Source organism: Pseudopipra pipra, chromosome 8 (assembly GCF_036250125.1).
Source record: "Pseudopipra pipra isolate bDixPip1 chromosome 8, bDixPip1.hap1, whole genome shotgun sequence".
Classification (NCBI taxonomy): domain Eukaryota; kingdom Metazoa; phylum Chordata; class Aves; order Passeriformes; family Pipridae; genus Pseudopipra; species Pseudopipra pipra.
The window spans coordinates 23,219,573-23,246,443 of record NC_087556.1 but is presented as its reverse complement, the minus strand read 5'-3'; the positions used below and the strand labels follow the sequence as shown (position 1 = coordinate 23,246,443).

Genomic DNA, 26,871 nt, shown 5'->3' with positions numbered 1-26,871 from the left:
ACTCTGTACACACCTGCCCGGCCACAAGCTCCCACCATAGCACCTGTATCCTGCAGCCCCACTGACCTCAGTCCCTCAGGGGTAAGGATGGCAAGGTAGTATCCCTCACTGCAGGTGTAAATCCAAGCCCTGCCCCTGCTCTGAAGACATGGGCCCATCCTGCCCTCACCCTCCACTGCATCAGCCCTGTTTTAAGAGCCCGTTTTCCCCCACATCCCTTTTTTCCCTCCCCATTACTGCCAGATCTGCCCTCATCCCACCACTAATCACAGCCACAGGCTCCTTGCCCTACACTTTTGGCCACAGTGGGGTGTGTGCGTTGGATGAGGCACCCACAGTTTAAGCCTAGTGTCCACATGGCTGGGGGCTGGACCCAGCTACCCCCAGACATCTCCCCCAGTGGGGACAGCAAGATGCCATCTCTGGGGACAGCTATCTGCCCTGGTCTGGGGGAACCGGTGGCCTGCATCTTGCCCATAGTGCTGGCATAGGGCACCCCAGCTTCTGGAAGGAGACTGGGGTAGTCCCCATACAGGCTGGCACTCTGGGGGGCCCTTGTCCCTCCTTTGTCCCCCTTTTGTCCCTCCAGGACACCTCTATGCTGCTCAGCTGCTGCTGCCCTGTTCCCACAGCAGGACTGCACTGCCCCCATTGCTCCCCAGGGAATATGCCCATCACCTTGGTGTCCAGACAGGCCCTGAGCTGCCTGTTTGCTCTGGCTTGGGGACAGGGCCATTTCCCAGTTGCCCTGTACCTTGTGCTTGCTGAGATTTCTACTTTCCATGGTGTGGCAAGGAGCTGGCCATGCTCTGGCTGGGAACCAGCAGCCTGAGGCGAGCCAGCATCATCCCAGGAGCACAGCAAGCCCTGTGCATTCACCCTCTGCCAGGGCACCAGGGACATGAGGAGACCCCTCTCTGTCTTGCCCACATTGGCCAGGTCCCATGCTCAGAAATAAGTGCTCGGGACAGCCTCAAACCGAAAAGTCATTTTATTGGTACCATACATGACTCATAAATGGCACAAACTATGGAGGGGAGGAAGAAAAAAAAACCAAAAAAACAAAAGCAAAAAAAAACCCCCAAAAACCAACCAACCAAAAAAACAAACAAACAAAAAAAAGAAACAAAAAGGCATTACAGTGTGCCTGGGGCAGCGAGGGCTCCACACCCTCCACGGCAGCCCTGTGGCATGGCGCGGAGAATTGTACCTTAATTGCAACTCATTCAGAGCCCCGCTCCCTTCCTGCCACACCAGGCTCCCACCCTGGGATCCTACCCCCACCTGCAAAGGGGCTGTGGGGACCCCTGTGCCTGCAGCCGTGGGTCTGACCGGCCAAGCCCTCTGCCCATGGAAGGGCCCAGGAGCCGACACAGGCATCTCTCCAGATATTTTCAGCTTGACCAGGGCTGACTCAAAGGACTCTCATCTCCCTGCCCAGCCCCAGGGACAGCAGAAGGAGGGGGCACACAGGTTGGCCCCCATCCTGTCTCAGCAACCCCCTGCACTCTCAGCTGTGAGCAGGCAAGGTACAGGGTCCCGCAGCACCCCTGCTGCAGCCAGAGCACCCGGGCAGGGACAGCCCCTCAGCGACACCTGCCAACCCCCCGCCCCATGGGGCAGTGGGACATGGACTGTGGGATCCCTGGCAGGGAGCTGGGGGGGCCAGTCGAGACAATGAGGTGCACCACCCTATCCCCCAAACTTCAGGGCTGCTATGCCTGCCCTGGGCTTCCTTACACATGCAGACAGACACACAAACCTCTCGCACACACGCTCTCACACACACATACCCCCCCCCACTAGGGCAGTCCCCCCACCCTGGCCACCCCCATGGCAGCACTTGCTGCAACCCCACCTTGGGACATGCCAGGGGGCCCCCACGGGCAGCCCAGACTCCCATCTCACCCCAAAACCTCCCTCCAAGGCTGCTGGGGTGAACTGGTTAGCACAAACACCCTCCCCCGGCACCTCCCATCTTCTCCTTGGAAGAAGCCTTGGAAGGGTTTATTTTTTTCTTTTTTTTTTTTTTTTAAACCAAAAAAAACCCCCAAAATTATTATTTTTCTCATCGTTTCCCCTAACATCAATGGAGGCACCTGCTCTAGTGATAACACATTGAAAGAACAGTATCGTACACACTGTCTACAGCGCGGAAATGTACAAGCACGAGGTACACGAACCCGAGGGGGGGAGTGGGAACAACAGCACACAAGATTTACATTGAGGAGGGAGGCGGGGGGCTGATCCCCCCGACCCCTGGAGGGATTAGAAAGGAAGTCTGCAAAGTCTCTCCTTGGTTTGAAGCTCTCTGAACTGGATATAAAATGAGACTTCCAAGAGAAGAAGCCTGTACAAAAGTCAGGACAGGGTGAGAGGGCTCAGGACAGGGAGGGGGGAACCGGCAAGGGGGCTGAGGGGGGCTTTTCCCATTTTTTTTCTTTTTTTTTAAACTTACAATTTTAATAATATTATTTTTTTCTTAAAAAAAGACAAAAGTAGGAGGTACCAGGAGCCAGAGTTTGCAAAGGGGCCCCAGGCAGACTCACGCAGGGTGGAGGGAAACACAGGGGCTGCAGGCAGGGAGCAAGGGCACTGGCTGCTCCAGCAGAGCTGCAGGTCCTCTGTGTCCCCCTAGGCCCCCCACCACACATTTGCTATATACAGAGTCCCCCCATGGCCACACTGCGCTTTCGCTCCGGGGAGCGAGGGGAAGGGGAGGGTGCAGGAGAGCGGGGAAATATGATGGGGCCCTATCCTCAACACCACCCCAGCGCTGCAGGATCTGACCCCAGCCGGAGGAGGCTCTGTGGCAGAACCTGAGGTATGAGGACAGATTTCCATCACTGTCTCCCCCACCCAGCCCCAGTTTGGACTGGGGATATGCAACCCTGCTGCAGGTGGCTGCTCAGGAAACACCAGCCATAGGACCCAGGGAGGAGGAGGGTCTCGGGGCTGTGCCAAACCCCAACACGTGGCATCTGGTAACGCCAGCTGCTGCCAACACCTCCCTCCTAATTCCCCCCACTCAGCAGGGAGGGGTTGGGCACATCGGGGCGGGGATGAGAAGCTCTCTGGGCAAGAAGCAGGGAGGAAGAGAGAAGGGGGAATAACGAAGCTATGGCCCCGGAATCCCACCCCTGCCCTGGGGTCCATTGCAGAGGCAGGCATGGGGGTGCGGGGAGGTGGCAGGGGGAGAGGGCTGGGGGCTGCCTGCCTGGCATGTCCCAGGCCATGCACCCCATCATCCGCGCGGCGCCGGTGTGCCCCCGGGACCTTGCCACTTCCCAGTCACTCTCCGTTGCAAATGTACAGGTAGATTGGTTGGGACTGAGTCCACGGGGCGGTGGGGGAGCCGTTACTGCGACGCCTGTGACGTGGGGTTCTCTGACTTGCTCTCCTGGCTGGAGGGCGGTTTGCTGTTCCAGGGGCTGTTGGCCCCCAGCGCCGGTGAGTTGTTGAAGCTGTCCTCGTCGTCGATGCCGTTGGCGGCGTCAAACTGTGTGTTCTCCAGCCGGGTGATGAGCCGCTCGTCCTCGTCCCCAAACTCCCCCCCCATCAGCGTGGGCTCGCCTACCACCATCACATCCTGAAAGGGGAGACGGTCCCGAAACATAATCGAGGTGGGGGGAGCCTGGGCCGCCAATCTCACCCTCAACACTGCAGCCCCTTTCCCCAGCTGCAGGGCCACTTCCTCGTCTCCACCACAGGTCCCAAGCTCGGGCACTGTGTGGAACAACACATCCTCACTCCCTTGCAGGAGCACAAAGGAGCTAAGGAAGGCTGCTGGGACACCCATTGCTTCTTCTTCCCATCACATGGAAAGAGCCGGGGGTGCTTGGACAGGCAGTCCCTGGGGGTCTCCCCTTAGCAACTCCCAGGGGCTGGGGCAGAGAACCCTCCCCTCCATCCCCAGGGGGGAAGAGAGAATGGAAACGGGATGCTTACAGGTACCTGACTGGACAGGGCAAAGGTGCTGGCTGGGCTCTTCTTTTTGCTGTTGCTGTTGTTGGTGTTTCCCCCGCCGGAGCTCATGGTGCTGCCCCCTGACATCTTCCTTTTCCGGCGCTTGCTGGGCTGCTGCCGTGCTGGCTCCGCTGGTGGAGGATGGAGACATACATGGTCAGTACTAAACCCTTTTCTGCAAACCCCACCTCTGCAAGGACCACATTACCCTCCCAGGCAGCATCACCACCCTACTCGCCTCCACAGCTCTGCTGTCCCCCTGGTGCAGGGGACAGGAGAGGTAACAGGAAAATTACCATCCCTGTTTTGCTTTCCACAAACAGCTGGCAGCCCCCAGGCAGGAAGCACTGGCTGTCCGCAGCCCTGCTCTGCCCCAGTGGGAAGGTAGGCTAACTAAGAAGGAAGCCAGCTGCCTGGCTTACCACCCCCAGCCTCACAAAATGAGGCCAAGAACAGCTCTGGGGCTGGGAGAAGTCTGTGCCAAGGGCAGGGCCTGAGAAGGAAGCCCCAGAGACCCAAAGGCAGCACAGCAGGCAGTGTGAGACTCACCAGGCGGAGCGACCATCCGCTGCCACTTCTGGAAGAGGCAAGTCTTGAGGCAGTCCCGGGGACTGAGGCTGTAGGTCTTGTGCCGTGACATGAGCTCCTGCATTGGTTCTAGGATTACACAGAGCTGCAGGGAGCAGACAGACATGGGGTTAGATCGCAATGCTCTAAGCCCCAGCAAAAACCCCTCTGTTAGGCAGCCATCTGCACTGCACCAACCCAAGCCACGCTGTGAGCTTGTGGGATCCGGCAGACCCACTGCCCCACAATTCTCTGCAGCCCCCCTGCAAGACCCCTTTTTCAAAGTCTGCCTCGCTGTCTCCCCATAGCCTGGGGCAGCCAAGAGCTGCAACCCCTCCTCTTCTGGCATGCTTACTCGGAGGTAGTTGAGTGTGGAGTTTGAGAGCCCACAGCGTGTGATGTTCTTGGATAACTGGTCCAGCATCTGGGGATCCTGTGCCTAGGAGCAAGAGAGACAGATGGCTCAGCTGCACCCAGACTGGGAAGGGCCCTCATGTGCCCTGATCTGCAGTGGAGGGACTGGGTTGAGGTCCCTCCAACCTGCACAGCACCCTGAGTAGCTCAGCAGCCCTGCGTCACTCGTGCCTGGGGGAGCTCCTGGAGCTGTACTCACATGCATGGCAAGGATGCTGCGGGGGATGAGCTCTCGATGCTGGCGGATGCTGAAATGCCACGTCTTTATCCTCATCATGTCATCAAACATGAACTCCAGGTAGAGCCGCCCCTCCACACACACCTGGGCAGGGCACAGGGTCAGGCACAGGCTGCTCCAGTCTCCCCCAGCCCAGATCCCCTGGGCGCCCATTGCTGCATACTGGACACCCTCCCAGTGGCTTGCCTCTGCCTCCCAGGAGACTCAGCACCAAGCCAAACCCATGAGCCCACAACACATGGCCCTGTGGGACCACAGCCACCAAGAGGGCACACAAAAGAAAGATGTGAGGGGCAGCAGAAGCTGTAGGCACAGCCAGTACCTGGGTGAACATGGGCTTGCCGTGCTGAGTGACCATGGTGCACTGATCACAGTCCAGTGAAACGAAGTTGTTGTGGAAGGACTCCTTGGGGTGCTTGAGCACGTAGTAGAGCTCTGTGGCCCCCCCTTCAAAGATGCTGCGGAAGTAACGGGGAATCAAAGTCCGGCCGATCGCTGGAGCAGAAAGAAAATAAGGTCAGTAAACCTGGCTCACCCAGATGTGCCTTGGGACATACATGAAGAGGTTCCTCTCGTCCCTGCTGGCTGAAGACCGCCAACCTCCAACACCCTGCCCACATCCCCCTGAGCACACAACTCTCTCCTGCCAGAGGGCAATGCCCTGAGGAAGGAGGGCTCAAGCTGGTACTCACTGTATCTCTTTGGTCCATCCTCCAAGCAGAAAGTGATTGTTAACATGGCGTCATCCTCAAAGAACTCCGTGGTGAAGGCGTCCCACCACAGATTGTCACATTCCTGAGGATAGTGGAGAGACACTTAGTTTATGGGGAGGAGAGATAGACAGACAGACAGATAGCCATTGGCTGCCAGGCACAGCAGCAACGCACTCAGCCCATGGAGGGCTGTGCTCCGATCTGAGTGCTTGGAGATGGGGTTAATAAGTCCTTATGGGACAAGGTGCTTGGGGACCTCCACAGTGGGACAGGACCCTGCGGCCAAGGGGATTCCTCCTATTGCCAAGGCAGCTCATGAGGGCAGGCAGCACAGAGGACCCCACCCTCAAAACACACCTAGAAGCATCCTCCAACCCCTGTCTGCCCCTTGCTGCCCCAGTTCTCTACCTCTGTCCAGTTCTGCAGCCGCTTGTTGAGCTCAAATATCCTGTAGTCGGTCTGGTTCCCGTACGGCGTGTGCCTCCTGCCCAGAGAGCACAGAAAGCCATCAGAGGGGAAGGCAGCCACAGGGTGGGGAGGGGTCCTGAGCCATGGTGGGGGTATGCACAGCCTCTCCAGGGCTGGCAAGAGTCTGAGCAATCCTCCCACAAGTCCCAGTCAGCAGTGTGCTGGCCCTGCTCAGGCACACCCACCATGGGCACAAGTTTCCCTCCCAGCTGCCTCCCCATCAGCTCCCCATGCTTACCCGATTCCAGGCTCCAGGTACGTCGGTGGGTACATAGGAGTAGGTCTAGGGGTGGAAAGAGATGCAGGTAGGTCAGTCCTAGTGGGGATCTCCCACCACAGCTCCCTCTTCCCTGGCTACAGCAGCAGGTGGTCAGGCTCGCTGGAGGTGAGACCTCACACGCGGTGCAGGCTGCACTCTGGCTACCCACATGTGACAACCCCATGGGGCATCCTGTACCCCAAAACTGGGCTCTGATCTCACATCATTGGCTGCTTCACCCCTGGGACCTGGCCCACTGCTCCCTGGGGATGTGCCCAACTCCTCTGCAACTGGGACTGGTGCCAGGCAGGAGAAATTGGAGAAGAGGTTGCTGTGGGAGGAGCTGGGAGTGCTCCCTGTCCAGAGTCACCCCAGGGGCTTGGCCTGGAAAAGGGCTTGGAGAGCCCAGAGCTCAGGACCTAGGGGCTTCCTTCATTCCAAATATCACTCTTTTACAACCCAGTACCACCTGTGCCTGCTCCGACCCCTTCTCTGCCCCTGTGCTAACTGAACTCCAGCACCCCACTTTCTGCATGCTGCTGGGAAGCATAACAGAGATCCTGGAGTGCAGACTGCAGAGCATCCCTAACCTTGCAGACCCCTCCCAGGGTCCCAGCTCACCCCACATCTCGATCCAGCATGGTGCCCGGGTGGAAAGGGGGAAAGGCGTTGCCGTTCGGGGGCTCCTTTGGCGAGTACAGCTTGAATGACTTAGAGGAGCAGCCTGTAAAGAGAGGGGACACCAGTCAGTCAGGAGCACCCTGTGAGGAGACACCAGGCTGCTGCTGTGAGGAGGAAGAAGGATGCAGGACCAGCCAAGACCCCATTACCACAGTCCCATCCCTCCACTGCTCCCCCCAATGTCAGCCAAGCACTTTCACTCCACACACAGCTCCAGGCCTCCCCTGTGCAGGATGTGACTCACAGGGTCAGGGCTGAACTCAGGATCAGCAGCCAGAAGGGCCCGGCCCCATGCAAGGGGTTCGCCACTGGTGCCCAGAGTTTGTCAGTTCTCAGCTGGCCGGGCTCTGGGGATGTGCCCAAGGGGGACAATCCAGCTGGTAAGCCAGAGGAGGGGCTAGCTGGACCCTATCCTCCCCATAGCCCTCCCTTGCACGCTGCTCCTAATCCCACCAACCGACCCGGGAATCACATGGGATCTTTTCGCTGACCTTTCTATCGTCATGGTGACGGGTGAATAATCACCCGGAGGCATGGATGGCAGGTCCCCAGGCAACCACCATCTGCCGCTCAGGCAGACCAGTGGCCACCCAGCTCCAGGCGGACAGAGATTCCACACGCCAGCCCCCAGCTGTGATCAAAACACCCCAAAGCCTCATGCCCACTGCAACACCAGGGCGAAGGACAAGGAGCCCGTGGAGGGCCGTGGGGTGTGATGGGGTCTGCAATGGAGCACACAACGTGTGCAAAGCAGCACACATCCCTGAAAGCAACCTGGAGACACCTCTCCCCCAGCCTGCCAATGGGAGACAGGGATGCCTGTTGAATCCAGCCATGCTGGGCACAGCCAGACCCATCCAGGCTCCCAAGAGGCAGCAGGGGGCTCCCACACTCACTAGCCCCCTCCCACTGCAGGGGCAGGTTCCTGGGAGCTGCAGCTGCCAGCACCCCTCCCGAGGCCCGCGGGAGCCCCGGCACACCCCACGGCTGGCAGGACCCAGCACGCTGTGCCCAGGCGCTGCCGAGGCACGCGGCTCCCTCCCGGCAGGCAGGCGGGCAGACAGGCTGACCTGGATGGGGCGCAGCAGTGGGCGAGCTGCCAGGCAGCTCCGGCTCCACCGGCTCAGCCGGCCCCGCTGCACACGGGCACGTCTCCCCCCGCCCCGCTGCAGGCAGGGGCCCCGAAGCCAGCCACATCAGGGCCAAGGCGGGATCCCCATCGGTGCCCGCCCGCACACAGCCCTGGGACGGGCACTTCCCAACGCCCACAAACCGCCAGGATTGCCAGCCGGTACTGGAGAAAGCAAGCCCAGCAGTGGAGGGAAGTGTCCTGGAGGCACCAGGCACACTGCTGCCCATCTGGGCTCTGACGCACAGCTAGGCTGTGAGGAACAGTGCAGGGACAGGATCAGAGCAGCAGTTCAATTGTGATGGATACAGGAGGGGAGCAAAAAGCACCAAGGTCAAGGAAAGCGATGCCATCAGCACCAGAACCCAAGATGTCCACCTTGTTGCAATCCATTAGCCAACACAGAAGAATGACCAGGGCATCACCTTCACCCTTGTAAAGCCTCCTGGGACCCCAAGTCAGCAGTCACAGGGATTGCACACACTGCTGAGCAAGCAAGGGCTGGTCAAAAATAGAGGGAGTCACCTCCTCGGCATTAAATCCAACTTGCAACAGGGGAAAGCTGCGTTTTACTCCTTGATTCTTGTTTTCTTGGGGCCTTTTCACCATGTTTCCCCATAGCAGCTGAATCCAGCCTCTCTCCAGCACCCACCAGGATGCACCAGTCCCATGGGGCTGGAGCTAGCCCAGCCGCTCAGACACGGCTCACAGCTCCAGCTCCTGCCCGCCTGCAGTGAAGATAAGTGGGGCACGGCACAATTTCTCATACAGCTGCTAACAATGTCAGCCCCTTGCTCTTACCTAATGTTTTCATAGATATGAAAATTTTTCAAAGGGAGGTCAGTGCTGGTTGGTCGGTGCTGTGAGAAAATTTTTACTTTCTGCTTTATCCACATCACCTTGTACCTAATGGAAATGATAATTCAACCCAAACTGCACTAGAAACAGAACATTTCCATTTCCTCCACATTTTTGTTAAACAACGCAACATCAAAGTTACTTGATGCTTGGGAAACTACCCAAAAGTGTGTCTTCTGTTGAAAACGAACCAATTCATTAGGCAGGGACAGCAGTGGCTGGAGAACTGTTTGTTTCTGGTCGCCCTGTCCTTGGGGAGGAGAAAAAAATTGGACCCAGCAGGTCTCATCCTTCAATTCTTTGTTTTTATTCACCGATGAGAGATGGGAGGATTAAGTCCCTGAGGCTTCTTGCTGTCCTCAGTCCCCACCTTTTTTCTCAGGGTGCAGGAAGGTCTCCTGGGGTGGGGAGACTAGGGAGACACATTTCCATTCGTTCTGCTTCTCCTGCTCTTCCCTAGCTCCCTGCTCCTGGAGTGGGACAGTAGATAAGCCAGGCCACCACTCCTACTCAAGCATCCATTTCCATCCTGGGCCTTCCCCAGCACGTTAATATGGACATGACCTGCTTTTGGAGCTCCTCTGAGTGACCTATCTCAGGATCTAGAGGAATGGAGTCTGTGACCTCAGCACCACTGGCATCTTGATCAAGTGTTATTTTTAATGCAGTGTAAAATATGTCACTGGATTCGGTGGTTTAAAACAATGCTAACAATAGCCTTAGGATTTGATACAGGCTGTCCAAATTCTACATTTACTGTAGACACACTATACACTTTACATGAAATAACATAATTACTTTAAAGCAGCAGCAAAACAACTTTTACTCACACAAGGGTCATGCCACCTGGTCTGGGAGATCCCTCCATCACCACCTCTCCCCTTTATGCTGCTCCAGCTGCCTGTAAGCCCTGTCCAGCTGGATGAAATGACCCAGAGCTCCACGATGTGGCCCTTCCCAAGTCAAGCCCAGTGTTTGACCCCAGCTGGCTTTTTTCATGACCCTGCTCTGCCTCCTACTTTGAGCACAGAGGATTTGGGCAGGCTTGATGCAAACAGGGATGCTGCCCGGTGGCTGAGCATGCGATGCCCCTGTGGACTCTGAACCAACAGGAGATGCTTCCCGTGGCTATCCCTCAGTGCTAGCCCAGCACTGCAAAAACATTCAGCAAGGGGAAGAATCACGCTAATGCTGCAGCTGGTGAGCTACTGGCCCAGGCAGGTCTGGGCAAACAGCACAGTGCCTGTGGCCAGTTGGGTGGCCTCACGGCTCCTCCTCAGCGTGGAGGTGCAGGAGAAGAGAACTCCGTGAAGGGATGTCCCGCCTCAGCATCCTCTGATAAGGCCAGGTCCACGGCCATGGGCAGGATGAACCTGCCACAAAAGCTCGGGCAAGTAAACAGCTCCAGGCAGGCGGGCGCCCAGGGAAGGGAAGGCAGGTGCTCTACCCATGACTCACATACAGCCCAGCACTGCCCAACCCTCCACATGCCTTCTCCTCTGTGTTCCCTGCCTGTGAGCTATCAGCCCCACGGGGAAAGCTCTTCTAGTGCACTGTCTGGTGGGTTTGCTGGAGCAGGAATGACTGAAACCCTAACCAAGCTCCCAGAGCTGGGGAACATCAGGGCACCAGAAGCACAGTGGGCACCTTGCAGAGCCAACATAGACAGGAGACAGTAGGACACGATAAGCCGATACCAGCGCCAGCTGCCTGCCTGGGCAGGGGACATGCAGAGCAGGAAGAAAAGCCCCTGCTTGGACTCTCCTCACTTCAGCTCACCTGTAAAGAGCAAAGAACTGCTGAGGACAAAGGCAAAGCAGCATCAACATCTCACTCCTACACCTGTGGCCATTGGTAGGAATCAGTGCGCCCCATCCCAGAGAGGAGCCATCCCCAGCCGGGCAGCCAGTGCTGCTCTGTGCAAGCAGCAAAGCTCAGCAACAAGGCAGAGGCTAAAAACGTAAATGATAAAAATAAATGAAGAAGCAGGGCTTGAAAGGGGCCACAGGGTTACAGCTCAGCCAGGAAGCATCCTGCTCCTCCCAGCAGTCCGGGAAGAAGAGAGGCCAGCCTTCGCTAAAGGCAGCCAGTGCTTCCCAGCATGCTCTGTGCCTGCTTCCTGGCTGCCTAACGAGGCTTTAAAGTGTAAATAGCGGCATTGTTTCACAGGGCTGCCTCGCTGGGGTGTGGGAGCTGTGATAGTGGCAAGAAACATCTTCCCAGCCTAGTCCCGCTGGCATGGCTGGTGGGAGGGTGCTATCCAGGAAGCTGCTATCTGGGGCTGGGTGCAGGGCAGCAACTCAAATCACATGGTTCACCTGGTGACAGTGCCTGGTGTCCAGGAAGTTGGCAAGGCTGGGAGGCAAACACGGAGAAGTATTCAGAGTGACTGGGACAGGCAGAGGCACATGGAGCAGTCCCTGGTCTGCCTCCACAACCCTGCCTTCATCTCTTTTTTCTCCTCTTCTCTGGAGCAGAGGGAATGGAGCAAAGCCGATTGCAAATCCCAAAGTTGTTATTAAACACACAGGAACCCAGGCAGCACACACAGAGGCATGACCTGAGACATTATCAGCGACAATCTCAACTTGCAGCAACCCCATTTGCTTTGAAATGCAGAACTGATGCAGCTGAAGCTCCCAGGAGGCCGGGCTGCGTAGGGAAGAGGAGATGCCACTTTTGGAGAAGATCATGTGCCATGGACTCAGTGGCATCCAGAGTTTGAACCCAGCCAGCACATCGCCTGGCCCTGACCCGTACAGAGGCAAAACCTGCATCGCCACCTGCCCTGCTGTGTGCAGGGATTACCCTCTCACTTTTCCCAAGCTACATATCTGAGTCAGCCATGGAGCTTATCTGGACCACAAGCTGCCTCCCCGCCCGTACCACATGGCCGTGCACAGTGTCCTAGCTCCAGGTCACATCCTACAGTGTTAGTGCAAAAGTCCCCCACGGCAGCACACAAAGCACCTGGACTCAATAGTGTTCCTCTCTATAGGCTGCCTCACAAACTCGGGGGGACAGCCAGAGAAGGGATAATTACCTGCAATTAGTTATTACAAAGTGGCAATCTTGATGCAGGCTGCGGGGCAGCACTATCCGAAAAGCACCAGTTGAGAAGAACCTGGCCAGGATGTGGATTTATAGGTCAAAGCTCAGAGTAGTCCCACAGCCCCAGCTCTGCTGGAGTCCAGGGTCTCCTAGGAAGGCATCCTGCAGAGCTGGGTATTCAGCCGGGGCCCCGGAGGACCGCACTGCCCTGCAGCACACTAGGGATGGCAGGAGTCTCCCCTTTCCCATTTTGTCCCTCAGATGATTCAGACATGTAGACGGGGAATTCTCCAGGAGGGAAAAAGGGAGAAGAGCACGCCCTGCCAATTGCAAAACAGCCAGAAAATTGAATCACGTCCAAGGCTGCAAGCCCCAGATGCAATCCCACAGATAACCCAGTTTCAGCTCCTCTACTATCAACTTACCACGAGGCAGTCATTTCCTGCAACTCTCAGGGAAATATCCCACTGTCCCTAATTACTCCTTTCGGTTCACTGTCTCAAAGACGATCCATAATCAAACGCTGCCAGTTTCAGCCTCAGGAACGCACCTTTCACATTTTCGGCCACTTTCCCTCTCACTCAGACCCCTGCACCCTGGGGCCCTGCCATCAAGCAGTGACGGGGCTCCCATCCCTCACTGTGCATCGGCACAGCATCGGCACACAAACGAACAACATGGTGTGGGAACCATGGGGCTGGAAAAAAATCCTGTTAGCATCCCATGAATAAAAGCCTCCAGACAAACTAGGGTTTTCATCATCCAAGGTTTTTTAGGCTCTGCAGCAGCACAGAAAAATTCAGAGTCACAGGTAACCATGCCAATGGCCTCACAGAACATCTCTGCTCCCAGCTCCTTGCCCACCATGCACACGGTGGAGCAAAACTACACAGCTCTACATGGGATTCTGGGCTTGCTGCTCAGGGCAGCCCTCTACAGGGACAGAATCTGCCCAGGAGAGCTGGAGCCAAGAGCCACCGTGTGGGGAAGTGGCAGCAAGAGGCTGAGGTCTGCCCTATGCTGACAGAGGGGGCTCCATACTGATCCCCCAGACAGGCAAGACTGCCAAGTGCCGCTGCCTCGGAGCGCAGGAGGCTGTCAGCCCCCACGTGGCACATGGAGATTTGCGATCCCGGGATGCAACACTCCACCTCTCTCTCAGCCGCTGCCATCGGCGCCGAACGCTGCACGCTGGGACGAGTAGTCTCCGGAGACAGCAGCCCCGCCGCCGACAGCCGCCTTGCTCCATGTTGCCTCCTAGGTGGAGCCCCGCAGCCCTGGCAGCCGGCCAGGAGCCCGCTCCGGAGGGGGTAAAAAAGCAGGATAACTCCTGCCGCGAGGATCCAGCTGGCCATGCTGGGGTGGCGTGAGCCCGAGGGCAAACCACGACGATGGGGTTGCAGCGGCTGCCCCAAGGTCTGTATCACTCACAGATGCCCAGGGAGGGAAGGCACAGTGAGAGTACGGTGGGAACCTGCTCAGTGCAGCTCCCAAGGCACCTCCATTGCCTCTTCGAGCTGCCAGGGCAAGCCTCTGCCCCCTGCTGAGGCTGAACTTCTCTCTCCTCAGGAGCAATGTGGGAGCGGCTGAGAAAGGGACTGGCCGGCTGCTGGCAGCGCTGGGGACAGAGCAAATGCTGTGGTTGCTGGACTTGCACCGCGCCGCTGCACTGGCAGCACATGCTGCCACTGGCATCAGGGCTTTGGACAACCAGTGCAGGATGGGGCCAAAACCCCAGGGAGCGAAAGGACAGGGTTTGGCCAAGCACACCTTCTTGGTGCTCCTGAGGCACGAGCAACCCAGTCCCAGCACCACAATGCTGTAGAAACAATCTTTACCACTGCAGCACAGCCCCGGGGAAACCCTCTCACCCAAGCAACCTGGTTACAACCCCACCCGAAACAACAACCCACGGGGCAGCAAACCTCATCACAGCAAGCATCAGAACCCACAAACACACATGCACACGGAGCAAACAACAGCAGGAGCATTCTGTCCCCAGGTCACTCAGAAGACAGGAGGTTTCCAAGAGAGAGGACCAGGAGAAGTGCTGTTCTGCTCTGCCACCACACAGGACCTGGAGTTCATATTGTTTATGCAGACCTCAAGCTCACACGAGTGCAGAGCTACAAGCATGCAGCAATGTGCCAATGGCACATTGAGAGAGACCACAAGGGTTGCTGCCACCCTGACAGCCATGGGACAGGGAAGGAGCCATGGGCCTGGGCTGGTCCACATCACCCTCTGTTGCTGCATGTCAAAGGGCTGGGCAAGCTAGAGGATGCCAGCTATCACTCCTCTCTGAAAAAAAGCCGAAAGAGGCTCCAGGTTCCCAGCCCAGAGCACCTTTGCTCCAAGTGAACTTCAGGGCTTTTCACTGTCTTTTTTCTATTTCACATGGATTGTGATCTGCTGCTGGTGAGCGGAAAAGTCCCCATCAAAAGATACCAAACCCTTTGTATCACCAAACTTTCCAGCACCAGCCTGTCCCCCTTGGATCACAACTTTTTCTCTATGAAGTAACAAAACCTGCATGTTGTTCTGCTCAGCACTTCTCAGTCTTTAAGGGTTGTTCAGATCACAGACCTGGGATTTCTACAAAATCAGGAGCAGAAAGACCACGTTCTGTTCTACTTCAGTGAAAACTACAATCCCCCAACAACGAAAACACTCCAAAACCTGAGGCTTTAAAGGAACGAGGACACTGACGTTTACTCGTACTTAAAACAGAAGCAGTAAGAGCCGATACCTGACCAGCACTGGAGGAGTTGCTGCAAAACTGCTTGGACAAGGTGCTACTGAAAGCACGCAGAGAAAAACTGGGAAGACCCTGGGAAGGGGTGTTTGCTCCCACACCTACCTGGCCCACTGGGCACCCTCAAGCAGGCTCAGACTCTCCTGGTGAGAAGGAAGCAGCTGAAGGTTTGCAGCGTGGGATGGGAGCACGCTCCATGCCCCAGAAGGTGACTCCCAGTGGGACACCACTGCCTTGGAACTTTTTGCTCACACCTCACCCCAGGACCAGCTGACACCTCCAGATTGGGCTCCTGCTGCAGCACTGGCTTTGGAAGAGGCAGGTTCCTGCCACGGTGCCTGGCCTCTGCCAGCCAGGGCTGCAGCGAGGTGATCGGGGGCTGCCCGAGCCAAGGGAGACCCAGTAGTGCCACCCCTGGGTACTTATCACTCATCCCAGGCAGGCTGGCAGGGACCACTGGAGGTCAGCACCTAGGCAGCCACCAGAGATCAGGGTAGCCTACCACAGCAACTCTGCGGAGGGGGCTCCAGGGAAGCACCCTGCTGGTGAAGACACCCCTCCACAGCACTGGCATGCATGGTGATTCCTAAGCTGGAGCTGCTGAGTTTTCCCCATTCCCAAAGATGCTGCTCCCACCCCTAGCCTGGCCCCTGGCCTCCAGCTCTGGCTGCCCGGGGCTGAGCCAATGCTTTGTCTGCCAGGGAGGATGAGCCCCCTGTGCCCATGGCCCCCTGAGTCTGGACTGCCTGGGAGGGCAGCTCCTGTGAGAAGGTGTGTGGCCCGCAGGCATTTGCACCCCTTGGACCTTTTATTCCCTTTGAGGCACCCATGGGAGGTTGGCGGGATCCTCTGAGCTGCGAGCAAGGATGGAAGTTGCAGCAGGCAGCGAGGTGCGGCGGGTGAGCAGCCTGTGGAGCCAGGCACCGTACCCGCAGCCCCCGTGACAGCCCACGCAGGGGGATGCGGGAGGACGTGGGGCAGCTGTCAAGGGGCTCGGGCAGGGGAAGGAGCCGAGGGAAGAACAAAGGGAGCTGCAGGCTGGGATGGAGCAGGGCACGGTGGGGCATGGGGGCTGCCAGCAGCACCCCACCGGGCTGGGGGTGCTGCTCTGAAAGCCAAGACCTGGTGGATGGAGAGGGGAGCCGGGTGGGGAGGACACAGGCAGGCAGGGGGGGCACAGGTAGGGGAGCTGGTGGGGAGGGAACGAGCTGGGGACGGCCAAAGATGCACAGAGCAGCTGGGGAGGGGTGAGAGACCGGAGAGCTGGGTAAGGATGGAGAGGGGAGCCGGGGAGGGAGAGGGAAACCGGGGACAGGGAGAGCCAGGCGGGGGGAGCAGAGGGCGGGCAAGGGGCTGCCGCGGGGACCCCGGGCCGTACGGGGGCCGGGCGGAGAGCGGCGGCGCGGTGCGGCCGCGCACAACTTCGCAGGCGCGGGGGCGGCGCGGGCGGGACCCCGGCCCTCACCTCCGCCGCCCGAGCGGGGCCGCCACCCGGGGGGGGGAACCGGGAAACTTCCGCGGGGGGGAAGGGGGGCGCGGGGGGGCGGGGTGACTCACGGCGCGGCGGCGGGCGGGGGTCCGGCGGCGGCGCGGCGGCGGCGGGCGGGCGGCGCGGGGCCGCCGCGGGGCGGGGCGGGCGGGGCGCGGGGCGGGGCGGGGGCGCTTCCTTTGTCTGCGCCGCGGCCGGGACCACAATGGCTGCGGCGGCGGCGGGGCCCGCTCCCCCCGCGCCGCGCCGCCCCGGGGCCCGAGGGTGACGCCCGAAAGGGGGTCCCCCGGGAGCTGCCCCCTGCCTGCCCAGCGCCGGTTCTGGCGGTCCCCGGAACGAGGGGATGCGGGAGCCGCGTCCCGCTGAGGAGCTCGGTACCAGCCGGGGCAAGGATTCCTTCCCCACCGCGAAAGTTTCAATAAAAAAACAGACCTTCTCCCTAGCTTAGTTTGGGGGTGTCTGAAGTTTATCGGGATTTTCCTTCTTTCCGAAACTTGTTCTCCTTTCCCCCAGTTTCGGGAGAGGAAAAAAAAATACAACCGGTTTATTTGGGGGGGGGGGGGGAGTGAAAAATAAAATGTGCCGGTTTGCAATTGCCTTCAGACTCCACGGATCTCCTTTCCTTAACAAAACTCCAAGCTCTTCCAATTAGGAATTTTTACAAAAATTTCCATTTTTGTAAAAAATTTTCTTAATGAAAATCTCCATTATGAAAAATCCCATTTTTCCCATTTCCTTCCTGCCTCACATCTGCCCCTTGCATCTCCTGCCCTGGCAAGTCATACTGCCACAGACTTCTGCTGCCAGCCCCAGCTGGCAAGCTGATGGGCAGCAGGAACATGAACTGGGACCCTCAAGCCCAGCTTGCGTCCCCCAAAGCTCCAAGAGCCCCCAGCTCCGGGCCATAGAGCAGGCTCAGCACACACACACGCACATGCCGGTGCATCTCACCCTGCACACGTGGGCTGGTGTGCACCCCAATGGGCTGGCATGCACTTGCACGTCTTCCCAAATGCCTCCCGGCACAGCCCTGGCCAGGTGTGCACCCATGCCTGGGGCACGCACACCTTCCCACACTCCCTTGCTTGCAGGGCCAGGCCCACACCTCATCTTCTCCCCAACAGCAGCCTTGGGGTAATGCAGGCACAACCGGTCGGGTCCTGCCAAGCATGTTTGCCCCCCTGACAGAGCAGACGTGGCGGGTGCAAAACCTCAGCCATGAAGTTTTGGGGGTGTCCTCCCCTCTGTGCTTGTTTACCCCCAGAGCCCTGCACCTGAGGACTGGGGGGAGCCCCCTGCCCCACAACCACATTGCTGGCTGGGACCAGCACCGAAGATGGACAGGCAACATCCCCCAACTCCTGACCCCCACGCCCCCTCAGCCAAGTGAGGATCCATCCCCATGCTGGTGCCCATCATACCACCGTGATTTCCCCTCACAGGCTACCCTGCAGTGAGCACCACTTTCCATGGGCACGTGGCTAAATAGAGCAAAAGTCATTGTAAACCCCAAATAAAGAGAGAGAAAAGCTCACCCTAAACCCAAAAACCTCTATGACACCCTGCTCTGTGAAAGGTATGTGCAGCTGGAGGTGCCCATGCTGTCGGTGCCCTGAGAACTGGGCATGGGGATGCTGCAAGTGCCCCAGCATGCTGCCTCTCCACTGCCTGGCCCCCTGCCAGCCCAAATCTATGTGGCACCAGGTGAGATGGGGCTGCTGCACGCTGACCCCGCCATCATTAGGCCAAAAAATTGCTCTGGTTGCAATGCCAGCGACAGGTACAGGATGGCACATCCCTCCTGGTCAAGACAAGTCAGTAAATACAGTCTGCCTGCACCCCGTTCTCGCTCAAGGATGCACAAGGCACAGCCAGCCACCAGCACACAACACCACTACTGCAAAATACTGAAAAACAGTGAAAAAACAGGCATTTTGTCCCTGTACTAGAGATTCCTGGCACCAGTTTCATGGCCAGGGGGATCAGAGAAGAGCCCCCACTGCCTGTCCCGTTGCATCCACAGCAAACATGCCCTGAGCAATTTATCCCGGGGCTCAGCAGCCCTTCGGGACTGCTCACGTGTCCCTGCTCGGCTCTGACGACAGTGCTGGACCGGTCCACGTGGCTGCAGCAGCCCCAGCTGTTTATGGTTATAGCCGAGTTAATAATTAAATAGATGCTGGATGGAGAGCAGAAGGCCTGGGATGCAGCTGGGAAGTGTGTGTGGCAGTGACTGTGTGTGGGGAGCCCCTTCCTCACGATGTGCTCACGCCCGCAGTGCGGGGGGAGCAGAGGGTGACACAGGTTTTTGCAACAGGGCACTGCATCCTCCAGATCCCAGCTTCCCCTCTCCCCTTAGCAAGGGCCCCATGCCTGCCTTGTCTCCCCAAAGTCCAGCCCTGATCCAGCACCTGGTGCAGGTCTCAGGCAGGGAACCAGCAGCAGCTCAGGAGAAGGAGTGAGTACAGGGATACATCCCAGACAGGCAGATGGGAAGAGCCTGGCAGGGACTACAGTAGCCACAGGATGCCCAGGTCTCTCCGATCCCTGTGGCTGCAGCTTGGTATGCCTGCAGAGCATGCATGAGGGATCCCAGGCAAGCAGGGCAGGAGGCAGGGCATGCTCACACCAACACCTGGCCGGGGCCCTGGCAGGCGCAGGCGTAGAAGAGGGATACGGACGCGCGCTTACATAAAAAATAATAATAAAAATCTGCTAGCTCTGCAAAGAGCACAGCTTGTACTGGGGGACGGACTGGCCTGGCACTTCCAAACCTCACGGACTTGCCCAAATAGCAGCCAGACCTGGGTGCCGCCGCACGCACGCAGATGCAGCCTGCAGCAGTGCAGCACGGCACACACCCCAGAGCCCCCCCTTTCAGGAACACAACAGCCATCCCCCCCAAATCCTACCACCTTTCAAGCAGAAATACGCTTTGCTTCCCTGTTTCTCAAGAAGGGGCTTCTCTCCCCCCTAAAGCTATGCATGCCCAGATCGAGGGGGAGTTCTGGGGCAGGAGGGGCCCCCTTTTTTGGCTAGAGAAGGCACAGCTCTATCTCTCCAGAGAGGAGGTTTGGGGGAGGTTGGAAACCACACAGTGAGTCATGTCGGGCAGGCAGCAGATCCTGGGGACTCCTGGGATTAACCCTTCAAAATCAGAACCACTTCCAGACACCCAGAGGCAGGAGGAAAGCCGAGGGGCTGGGCGGAAAGTTGGCTGCCAGGGCAGGGGGGGAAGTTACAGGGTCACATCTTGAGCATCCCACAGGGGACGGGGAAAATAACCTGAGTATGTGAGCCCTGGACAAGTAGCAACCAAGTGTATGCATCACTGCCCACCCCCTCCAGAACAAGAGGAGGTAGAGAAAGATTACAGCAGGGTGCAGGACACCAAAGCACATGGGGTCCAAAGCATATGGGATGTCCACCCTCACATCACACCTTGTTCTGGTGTGGTGGGTTGGCCACATCACCACTGGGCTGGCCACAGGCTCCAAGGGGAAGGTGCAGTAAGCTCTGGCAGGTCCTTCCAGCAAGAGGTTTCCCCATGGCACCAGCACCAGAGAAAATGCCCCACAGTGTTCCTATGCTGTCCTGCAAGAGCTCGGCCCCGGCACAGCCACCTGCAGCAGTGAGCCCCAGCCCCTCTGGCAGCAGCCTGGGGCCAGCCTGCCAGAGCCACAGGGTTTTTAAGGCTCCTCGGGAGGCTCCAGGTGGATTCTCTCATGTTACAAGAATGGTTCATTTTACAGCCCCTTTCCTGGCCTGGGATCTCACAGCGGGGAGGGGGTGACACACAGCACGGCTGCACAGCCCCAGCATCCTGCGCCTGCCCTCTGTCCTGCAAACACCATCACCCCTCCAAGGGGCAGGCAATGCTGCTTCCAAGGGAAATCACAACACAGTCCTCAACACCTAGTACTGCAACTCCAAGGACTCCTGGTACCTACACGTCACTGTGCTCTCCCATGTTGGAAGCCCCTCTGGGAGAAGGTAGGGGACATCTCCTGGGGCCAGGGCTGCACATGGCTGACTCGAAGCAGGTAACTCTCCACCAGCAGAGCCCACCCCCCTGCCACCCCAAACATGGTGCTGCTGAACGCTCTGGAGCAGCTCTCCGAATATAGCAGCATCAAATAGCTCCATCAATAATGCATCGCTTCTGCTTCCTCTCGCTGCTGTGTTTTCGTTGCTAACATGCATGTCCTTCCTGTTAGTGGCTGCCTCCTCCCCACGAGCTAGGCCAAGCAGGGACACGGCCACCATGGGATGGGGATGGCAGCTCCCCCATCTCCAGGTCCAATTCCTGTCGAGACTGACATACAGCCCCATCCACTCCACTCAGGGGCAGCCTGGGATTTTGAGGGGGAGACTTTTCCATGGTCCAAGCCTCCTGCTGTGCACGTGCTGGCAGCAGGCAGGGCGCCTCGGCATGCCGTGGCTGCCCAGAGGATTTGGCAGGGGCACTGAGTTGGGAGGAGCATCAACATCTCCCCAGCCTCGGTGGGGAAATGCCCCTCTGCAAGGACTTTTGGCAGCCTGGCACTCCCCATGCCCAAATGGCACGCCCATTCCTGACTCCATGCACTGTTGCCCCATGCCAGGCTCCTCCAGCAGCTCTGCACTGCCGTCCCCTGTGGGGAGAGAGCTCCCGCTGCCATGCTCCTGCCTGCTCCTGCCCACAGCTGCCCCAGGCTCATCCTGGGCCGGTTGGAGCAGGCAGGTCGGGGCGCCTGGACCCGCCCCATGCCCGGCAGAGCTGCGTGCCTGCAATGCCATGAGCTGCCTTGGGCTCCCACCAACGGGGAGACAGGAGCTGGGGTGGGCAAGAGCTGGCACCCACTACCCTGTAGCTGCCCACAGTAGGCAGAGGCAAGCCCTGCCCTAGAGGGGAGGCCCCCAGGCTGCACAGGACCCCAGCTGGAGGAGGATGCAAGTAGCAGAGCAGAGGTTGGAGCAACCGGCTGCTGCAGAAAAGGGTGGTGGGAGATGCCACCCCTTTAGGCTCGTCAAGCAGTATCCAAGCACTGCCAGTGTCCCAGCCTGGCTTGGGCTGCAAGCACTATGTCCCATATGCACCTGGGCTGCACTGCAGAAACCTGGCTGCGTTCGCAACACCAGCCCCTTGGTGTGCAGTAGGGGGGCCGAGGCTTCTGCTCCAGCAGAAAGCACGGGCCCCACTCACCCCTTGCCTGCCACCCCCTCACCGCAGGGCCATCCTGGTCACAGGAGCTGTCACCTTAGTGTATGGGAACCTCTGGGACCTAATTGTGGGTTCCACAAAGCCAGAGGCAGAGCAAGACCCTGCAAAGTGGGGACAGGAGCTACACCCCACAGGGCCCCCTAGGAAAGCAGCAGAAGAGGGGTGCAGGCAGGCCGTTATCGGCCACCCTGGAGGCAGGGTGGGGCAGGGCTGGGCAGGGGCCAGTGCCTGCCACAGGGGAGATTACACCCTGGGTTTAACGTTCACCCCGATCCGCGACCTGCCTGGGAGGAAAGGGGGCAAGCTGCAACAAGGGGACAGTCTGACAGCTCTTGGGAGGTCCTGTTCCCTCACCAGCACCCCTGCTTAAGGGAGACACCCCATGCTGCTGCACAGCCCATTCTCCCACACCCCTATGAGCACGCTGTAGTGAATCGTCCCAAAATCTGCCAGCATCACCCCTGCTGCAGCTACCTCAACCCTGCCCAGCAGAGACCCCAGGAGAGGGGCAGACAGTGGCCACCACCCCCTCTCCAGGTGGGGCCTGGCAGCCCTGCCTGCTCCCCAGCACCCTCCCCCAGGCACCGGCAGGAAACCACAGCTGCAGCCTGCGGGCAGGCTGATAACGGTCACCCAGCCCCATCCTGTCTGCACCCACCGCCCGGGGAGCTGCCCCCATACCCGCTGCTCCCACACCCAGGGGTGCACCCACACCATGCACAACGGCGGCCCCACAGGTCCAGTGTCACCCCACACGGAGCCAGGGGCTCTCGCAGGCTGTGCCGGTGGTGCAGCGCGTGCCCCAGGACGCACCGATGGTTGTTGTGCACGGGTATGCGCGCTCCAGAGTGCTCCCAGCATGCTACTGGCACGCCATGCAGACACATGCCTCGCGTGTACAATCAACATGCATGTGGCTGGGCAACCCTATAGCTGAGCGGGGGAGGAGAGGCTGGCATCAAATCAAGTGAGCTGATAGGCAAGAGAAGGACAGGGGACACTGTGCTGTGGCTCCTGCCCTGCCTGGGGGCATGCAGTCACCTGGTCAGTGCATTCCTGGCCACAAGTCCTCCCTGCCCTGGGGGTCCCATCCCCTGCTGAGGCACTCACTCCCCAGGGAATAGCTTTTACAGCAGTTTGGGCTGAGCAGATAACATTTCTGGAATAAACTCGGGGCCCTGCACAGACACACAGTGCTGAGACCACTGGTACAGAGCTAACCCATCCACATTTGTCCAGGCAAATCTTGGGTGAGCTTGCACCAGCCCTAAGGAAAGCTGTGATGGCACAACCTCACATCAGCAACCAGACCCCTGAGGAATCACTTTGCTGAGCACCAGATAGCCACAACCCCATCCTGACTTTGCTGGAGTGTGCCAGGCGCGGGAAGGAAACGTGGCACAGACAGCATCTACCGTGTGGGCATTTTGCTGCAGAGGGGGACAGGGCTAAGGACGTGTTCCATCCAAACATCGCTGGTAACATGAAGAGAGCCTGGACAAGAGCACATAAACGTGTACAATGAAGCCTTGGAACGCCCGCTGCTCCTGCCCCCAGCAGGCCCAGGTGCACCCCAAGGTGCTAGGTAGTCCCAGGGGCGTTGGGGAGGCAGAGCCAACACAGGTCAGGGCTGCCTGACCCCCCCGCCACGGCACTCAGCCCGCTCGCCGCTGTCCCTCTCCCAGCGCATCTGTCGCAGAAGGCATGTGGCACAGCTCGGCCTCGTGACGGTGGGGGACGCATGGCGTCAGTTTGGCAGAAGGGAGGGATACAGCAATGGGCCCTGCCCCGGCCAGGCACGTCCATGCTGGGACCCGAAGCATGTGGGCTGGGAAGCTCTCCCTCCTGACGAGGGGTGCACAGGCTGGCTCCTTGCAAGGTATCCCAGGGAAGGTGCTGACCTTGGGAAAGTTGCTTCCCTGCCATGAAGCTGGAGCCAGCCCTGCAGGGAGAGAGAACAGCTCCGCTTCGCTCTGCTCCCCTCCTCCCTCTCTGCACTGACACCATCACTACAGGGGGAAAAATAATGATAATAATAAAAATAATTAAGAAAGAAAGTGCAGAGCATGCTGGGAGAGCGAGCGGTGCCCCCAGGGGTCAGGGCCCTGCTGAGGTCTGGATGCCAAGCCCTCCCCTGTGAGAAGGGCTGAGCAGAGCGGTCAGACTGATGGCCCTGCTCCGAGCAGCCCAGGGCACAGCACCACCGGCACCAGCACCCAGCAGCTGCTGCCCCGGCCTCCGCCACCTCCTCTTTGAGCCTGCCACACTCTCCCTGTTCACCTCTCCACATCTGGGGTGGGGGACAAAATGCCCCTAGCCCTCCACTGGCCCCAGCAGCTCCCCACCATTCTCAGGCACGAGGACTGCGTCAGGTTTCCAGCTGCACAGCCTCCCAGCCCCAAAGCTCTTGGAGAGGGAGGAAAGGAGAAAGGAAACATCCCCAGAGGAGTGCAAGTGGAGGTACACTGGGGCAGGATGCACCCCCAGGGATGGCAAGGAATACGCAGCCCCCCTGAGAAGGCACAACTTCGGAGGGGGGCAGCCAACCCCCCCGCAGCAGCAGTTCCCAAGCAGGAAACTCCTCCAAGTTAATGCAGCCCTGAAGAGCAGCCTGGGCAGAGCGGTTCATTAAATGTTTCTGGCTGGCGGGAGGCCAGCGGCAGAGCTTGTTTTTTCTATATTCCGATAAACAGTCCGGGGAGGGGAAGGGGGAGGGGGCGCAGGCTCTGGATGTGCCACCCAGCCCTGGCGGGGGAGCGGGGGAAAGGCGGGGGGCACACGCACGTTGCACGCACCCGCGTGTCCTCCCCACTGCGGGGGAGTGGGCAGCAGCAGCAGCAGCGTGGGGGGGACCACAGCACAGGAAGCTATCCACAGTGATGCTGCCAGGTGCGGGGTGACCCCATGGCCCCCCATCACCGCACTGAGGGAAGACCCCCCCTCTTTGCGCCCACCAACATGGCGATGACATTCCCGGTGGCACGGGGCCAGCTCCCGGGGGACGTGACAGGGCCCCACCGTCAGCTGTGGCATGGCCTTCACCCCGCTGAGGCAGGACCCCTGCCAAGGCTGGGGGTGTCAAGAGGGGTGTCGTGCCCCCGGTGCGGGGTGCTTGCGGGGCGGGTGCTGTGGCTGCTCGGCCTGGCTCGCAGGGAGGTTCACGTGACTTTCTGCTTGAGGAAGCAGCGCTCTGGCAGCTTCCAGTGGGAGATGGAGGAGGAGGAGGATGGGGGAAGGGGCCGCCTGCCTTCATGGAAACACGGCGGCAAGGCGCAGGCAGCACAGGGGCGGGGGGCTGCCACGCAGGGGCACCCCCTTCCCCACCCCGGGGATCCAGCCACAAACCCCTCAGCAGAGGTGGCCCCAGGGGATGCATGGGGACCGTGTGCTGTCACAGCGTCCCACTGCCCACGGCAGCCCCCCAGCACGGGGGTCCTGACCTGGCAGGAGGCTCTCTCGGGACCACAGGGATGCTGTCACAGAAGCTGGGGTGAGGAGCATCCCCACTGTCCCCCCGCAGGGACCCCAAGTGCCAGATGCCTAGGGAAATGGCAGAGCCCCTTTCCCAGGGCCCCCCGGACTTGGCTCCCCCTGTCCACCACCCAGCGCCAAGGGGACCTGGTGCGGGAGAAGGCTCCGGCACCCCCTTGGGACCCCTGCCCTGCCTTGTTCCTGGCACAATGACATCCTGCATGCAGCAGCAGGCGATGCAGCTGGGCCAGCTGCCCCAAACCTGCCCCCGAGCCCAGGCGTCCAGACGAGCATCCCTGTGGGAGCACCCTGCTGGGTGCTGAGACCTCACCAACTCATCACACCTCCCATGTACTCCAGCAGCCTCACCAGCCCACAGGGGCCAGGATCGGGAAGAAGTCCCTCACCAGGCACCCCACAATGGCCATGGTGGCAGGGCATGCAGCACCCTTTCCACCAGCAGCATGGCCAAGCTCCTCCAGGGATACTGTGCACATGGGGAGCTGGGGCACCCCACAGAGCTCCAGCCACAGGGGGCTGCTTCGAGGTCACCCCTCACAGTGCCATCTGCATGCCTACCCAACACCCCTGCAGCACCCTGCCTGTGGGGTCCCAGCCCCAGGGCTGGTACCAGCACCCATGTGCTCTTGGGTCCCAGACCTCTTGGTCCAACAGACCTCAGCATCCATACACAGCACTCATGCCATGGGGTCCCAGCCTCACAACTAGACCCCAGTGTCCATGCCCTAGGGACTCCAGCCTACAGCTAGACTGTAACAGCCCATACGATGGGGAATCCATTCCCATGGCCGGACCCAATGGCCACACCATAGTGCTGGGACTCCAGTGCCCACACTTTGTTGACTCCCATAGCTGGTCCCCACTACCAGTGCTGTGGAGACCCCAGCCCCATGGCCAAAGCTCAGCACCCACATGGAAGTGTTCCCTGACTCACAGTCATCTCCCAGCAGCCATGCCCCAGAGACCCCAGCCCCATTGCCAGGTCCCAGAATCAGTGCCATGCAAACTCCAGCCCCACAGCCAGATCCCACCACCAATGCCATGGAGATCCCAGCCCCACAGCGAGATTCCAGCTGCAATACCATGGGAACCCCAGCACCACTGCCACGGGGATCGCAGCCCCACAGCCAGATCCCAGCACCAATGCCATGGAGACCCCAGTTCCATAGCAGGACACCAGCATCAATGCAGTGAGGACCGCAGCCCCATAACCGGACCGCAGCCCCTATTCTTTGTGGAGCCAGACCCAAACACAGACACCATAGCGGCCCCCGCCCCACAAGTGGCCCCAGACCCCCATCCAGCCCCAGTGCCGCAGGGACTCCAGCCCCGGGGACAGCCCCCGCGCCGCGCCACTCACCAGGGCATGCACAGCCCACTGACATCTTCACATGCCTGGCCCGACCGGGGGTCGCTGCGCGCTGCCCGGGCCGCGGGGGTCTCGCATGGGCGGCGCGCCGCGGGCTCCGGCGCGGCGGGCGGCGGGCAGCGCCGCGGCCAGCGGCGGGCGGGCGGGCGCGCCGCGAACCGGCGGAGCAGCAGCAGCGGCGGCGTCAGGAGCGGCGGGGGCGGCCGGGGCGCTCGGGGC

The 26,871-nt window shown here is 59.6% G+C and overlaps 1 protein-coding gene across 2 annotated transcripts; it reads right to left on the bottom strand.

The window, feature by feature from the left end:
• Positions 1–975: 975 nt before the first annotated feature.
• LDB1 (LIM domain binding 1) lies at positions 976–26,871 on the bottom strand. Of its 2 annotated transcripts, none has more exons than XM_064663110.1 (11): positions 26,644–26,871; positions 7,247–7,349; positions 6,605–6,649; positions 6,307–6,382; positions 5,878–5,980; positions 5,508–5,680; positions 5,147–5,269; positions 4,889–4,972; positions 4,516–4,639; positions 3,949–4,097; positions 976–3,589 (listed from the first exon to the last, which is right to left on the bottom strand). In XM_064663110.1, the coding sequence occupies exons 1-11, from the start codon at positions 26,666–26,668 to the stop codon at positions 3,359–3,361; spliced, it is 1,236 nt and encodes a 411-aa protein (XP_064519180.1). In that variant the 5' UTR covers positions 26,669–26,871; the 3' UTR covers positions 976–3,358. The 2 variants fall into 2 exon arrangements, with proteins under 2 accessions (XP_064519180.1, XP_064519181.1); XM_064663111.1 differs by having other exon boundaries at positions 3,955–4,097.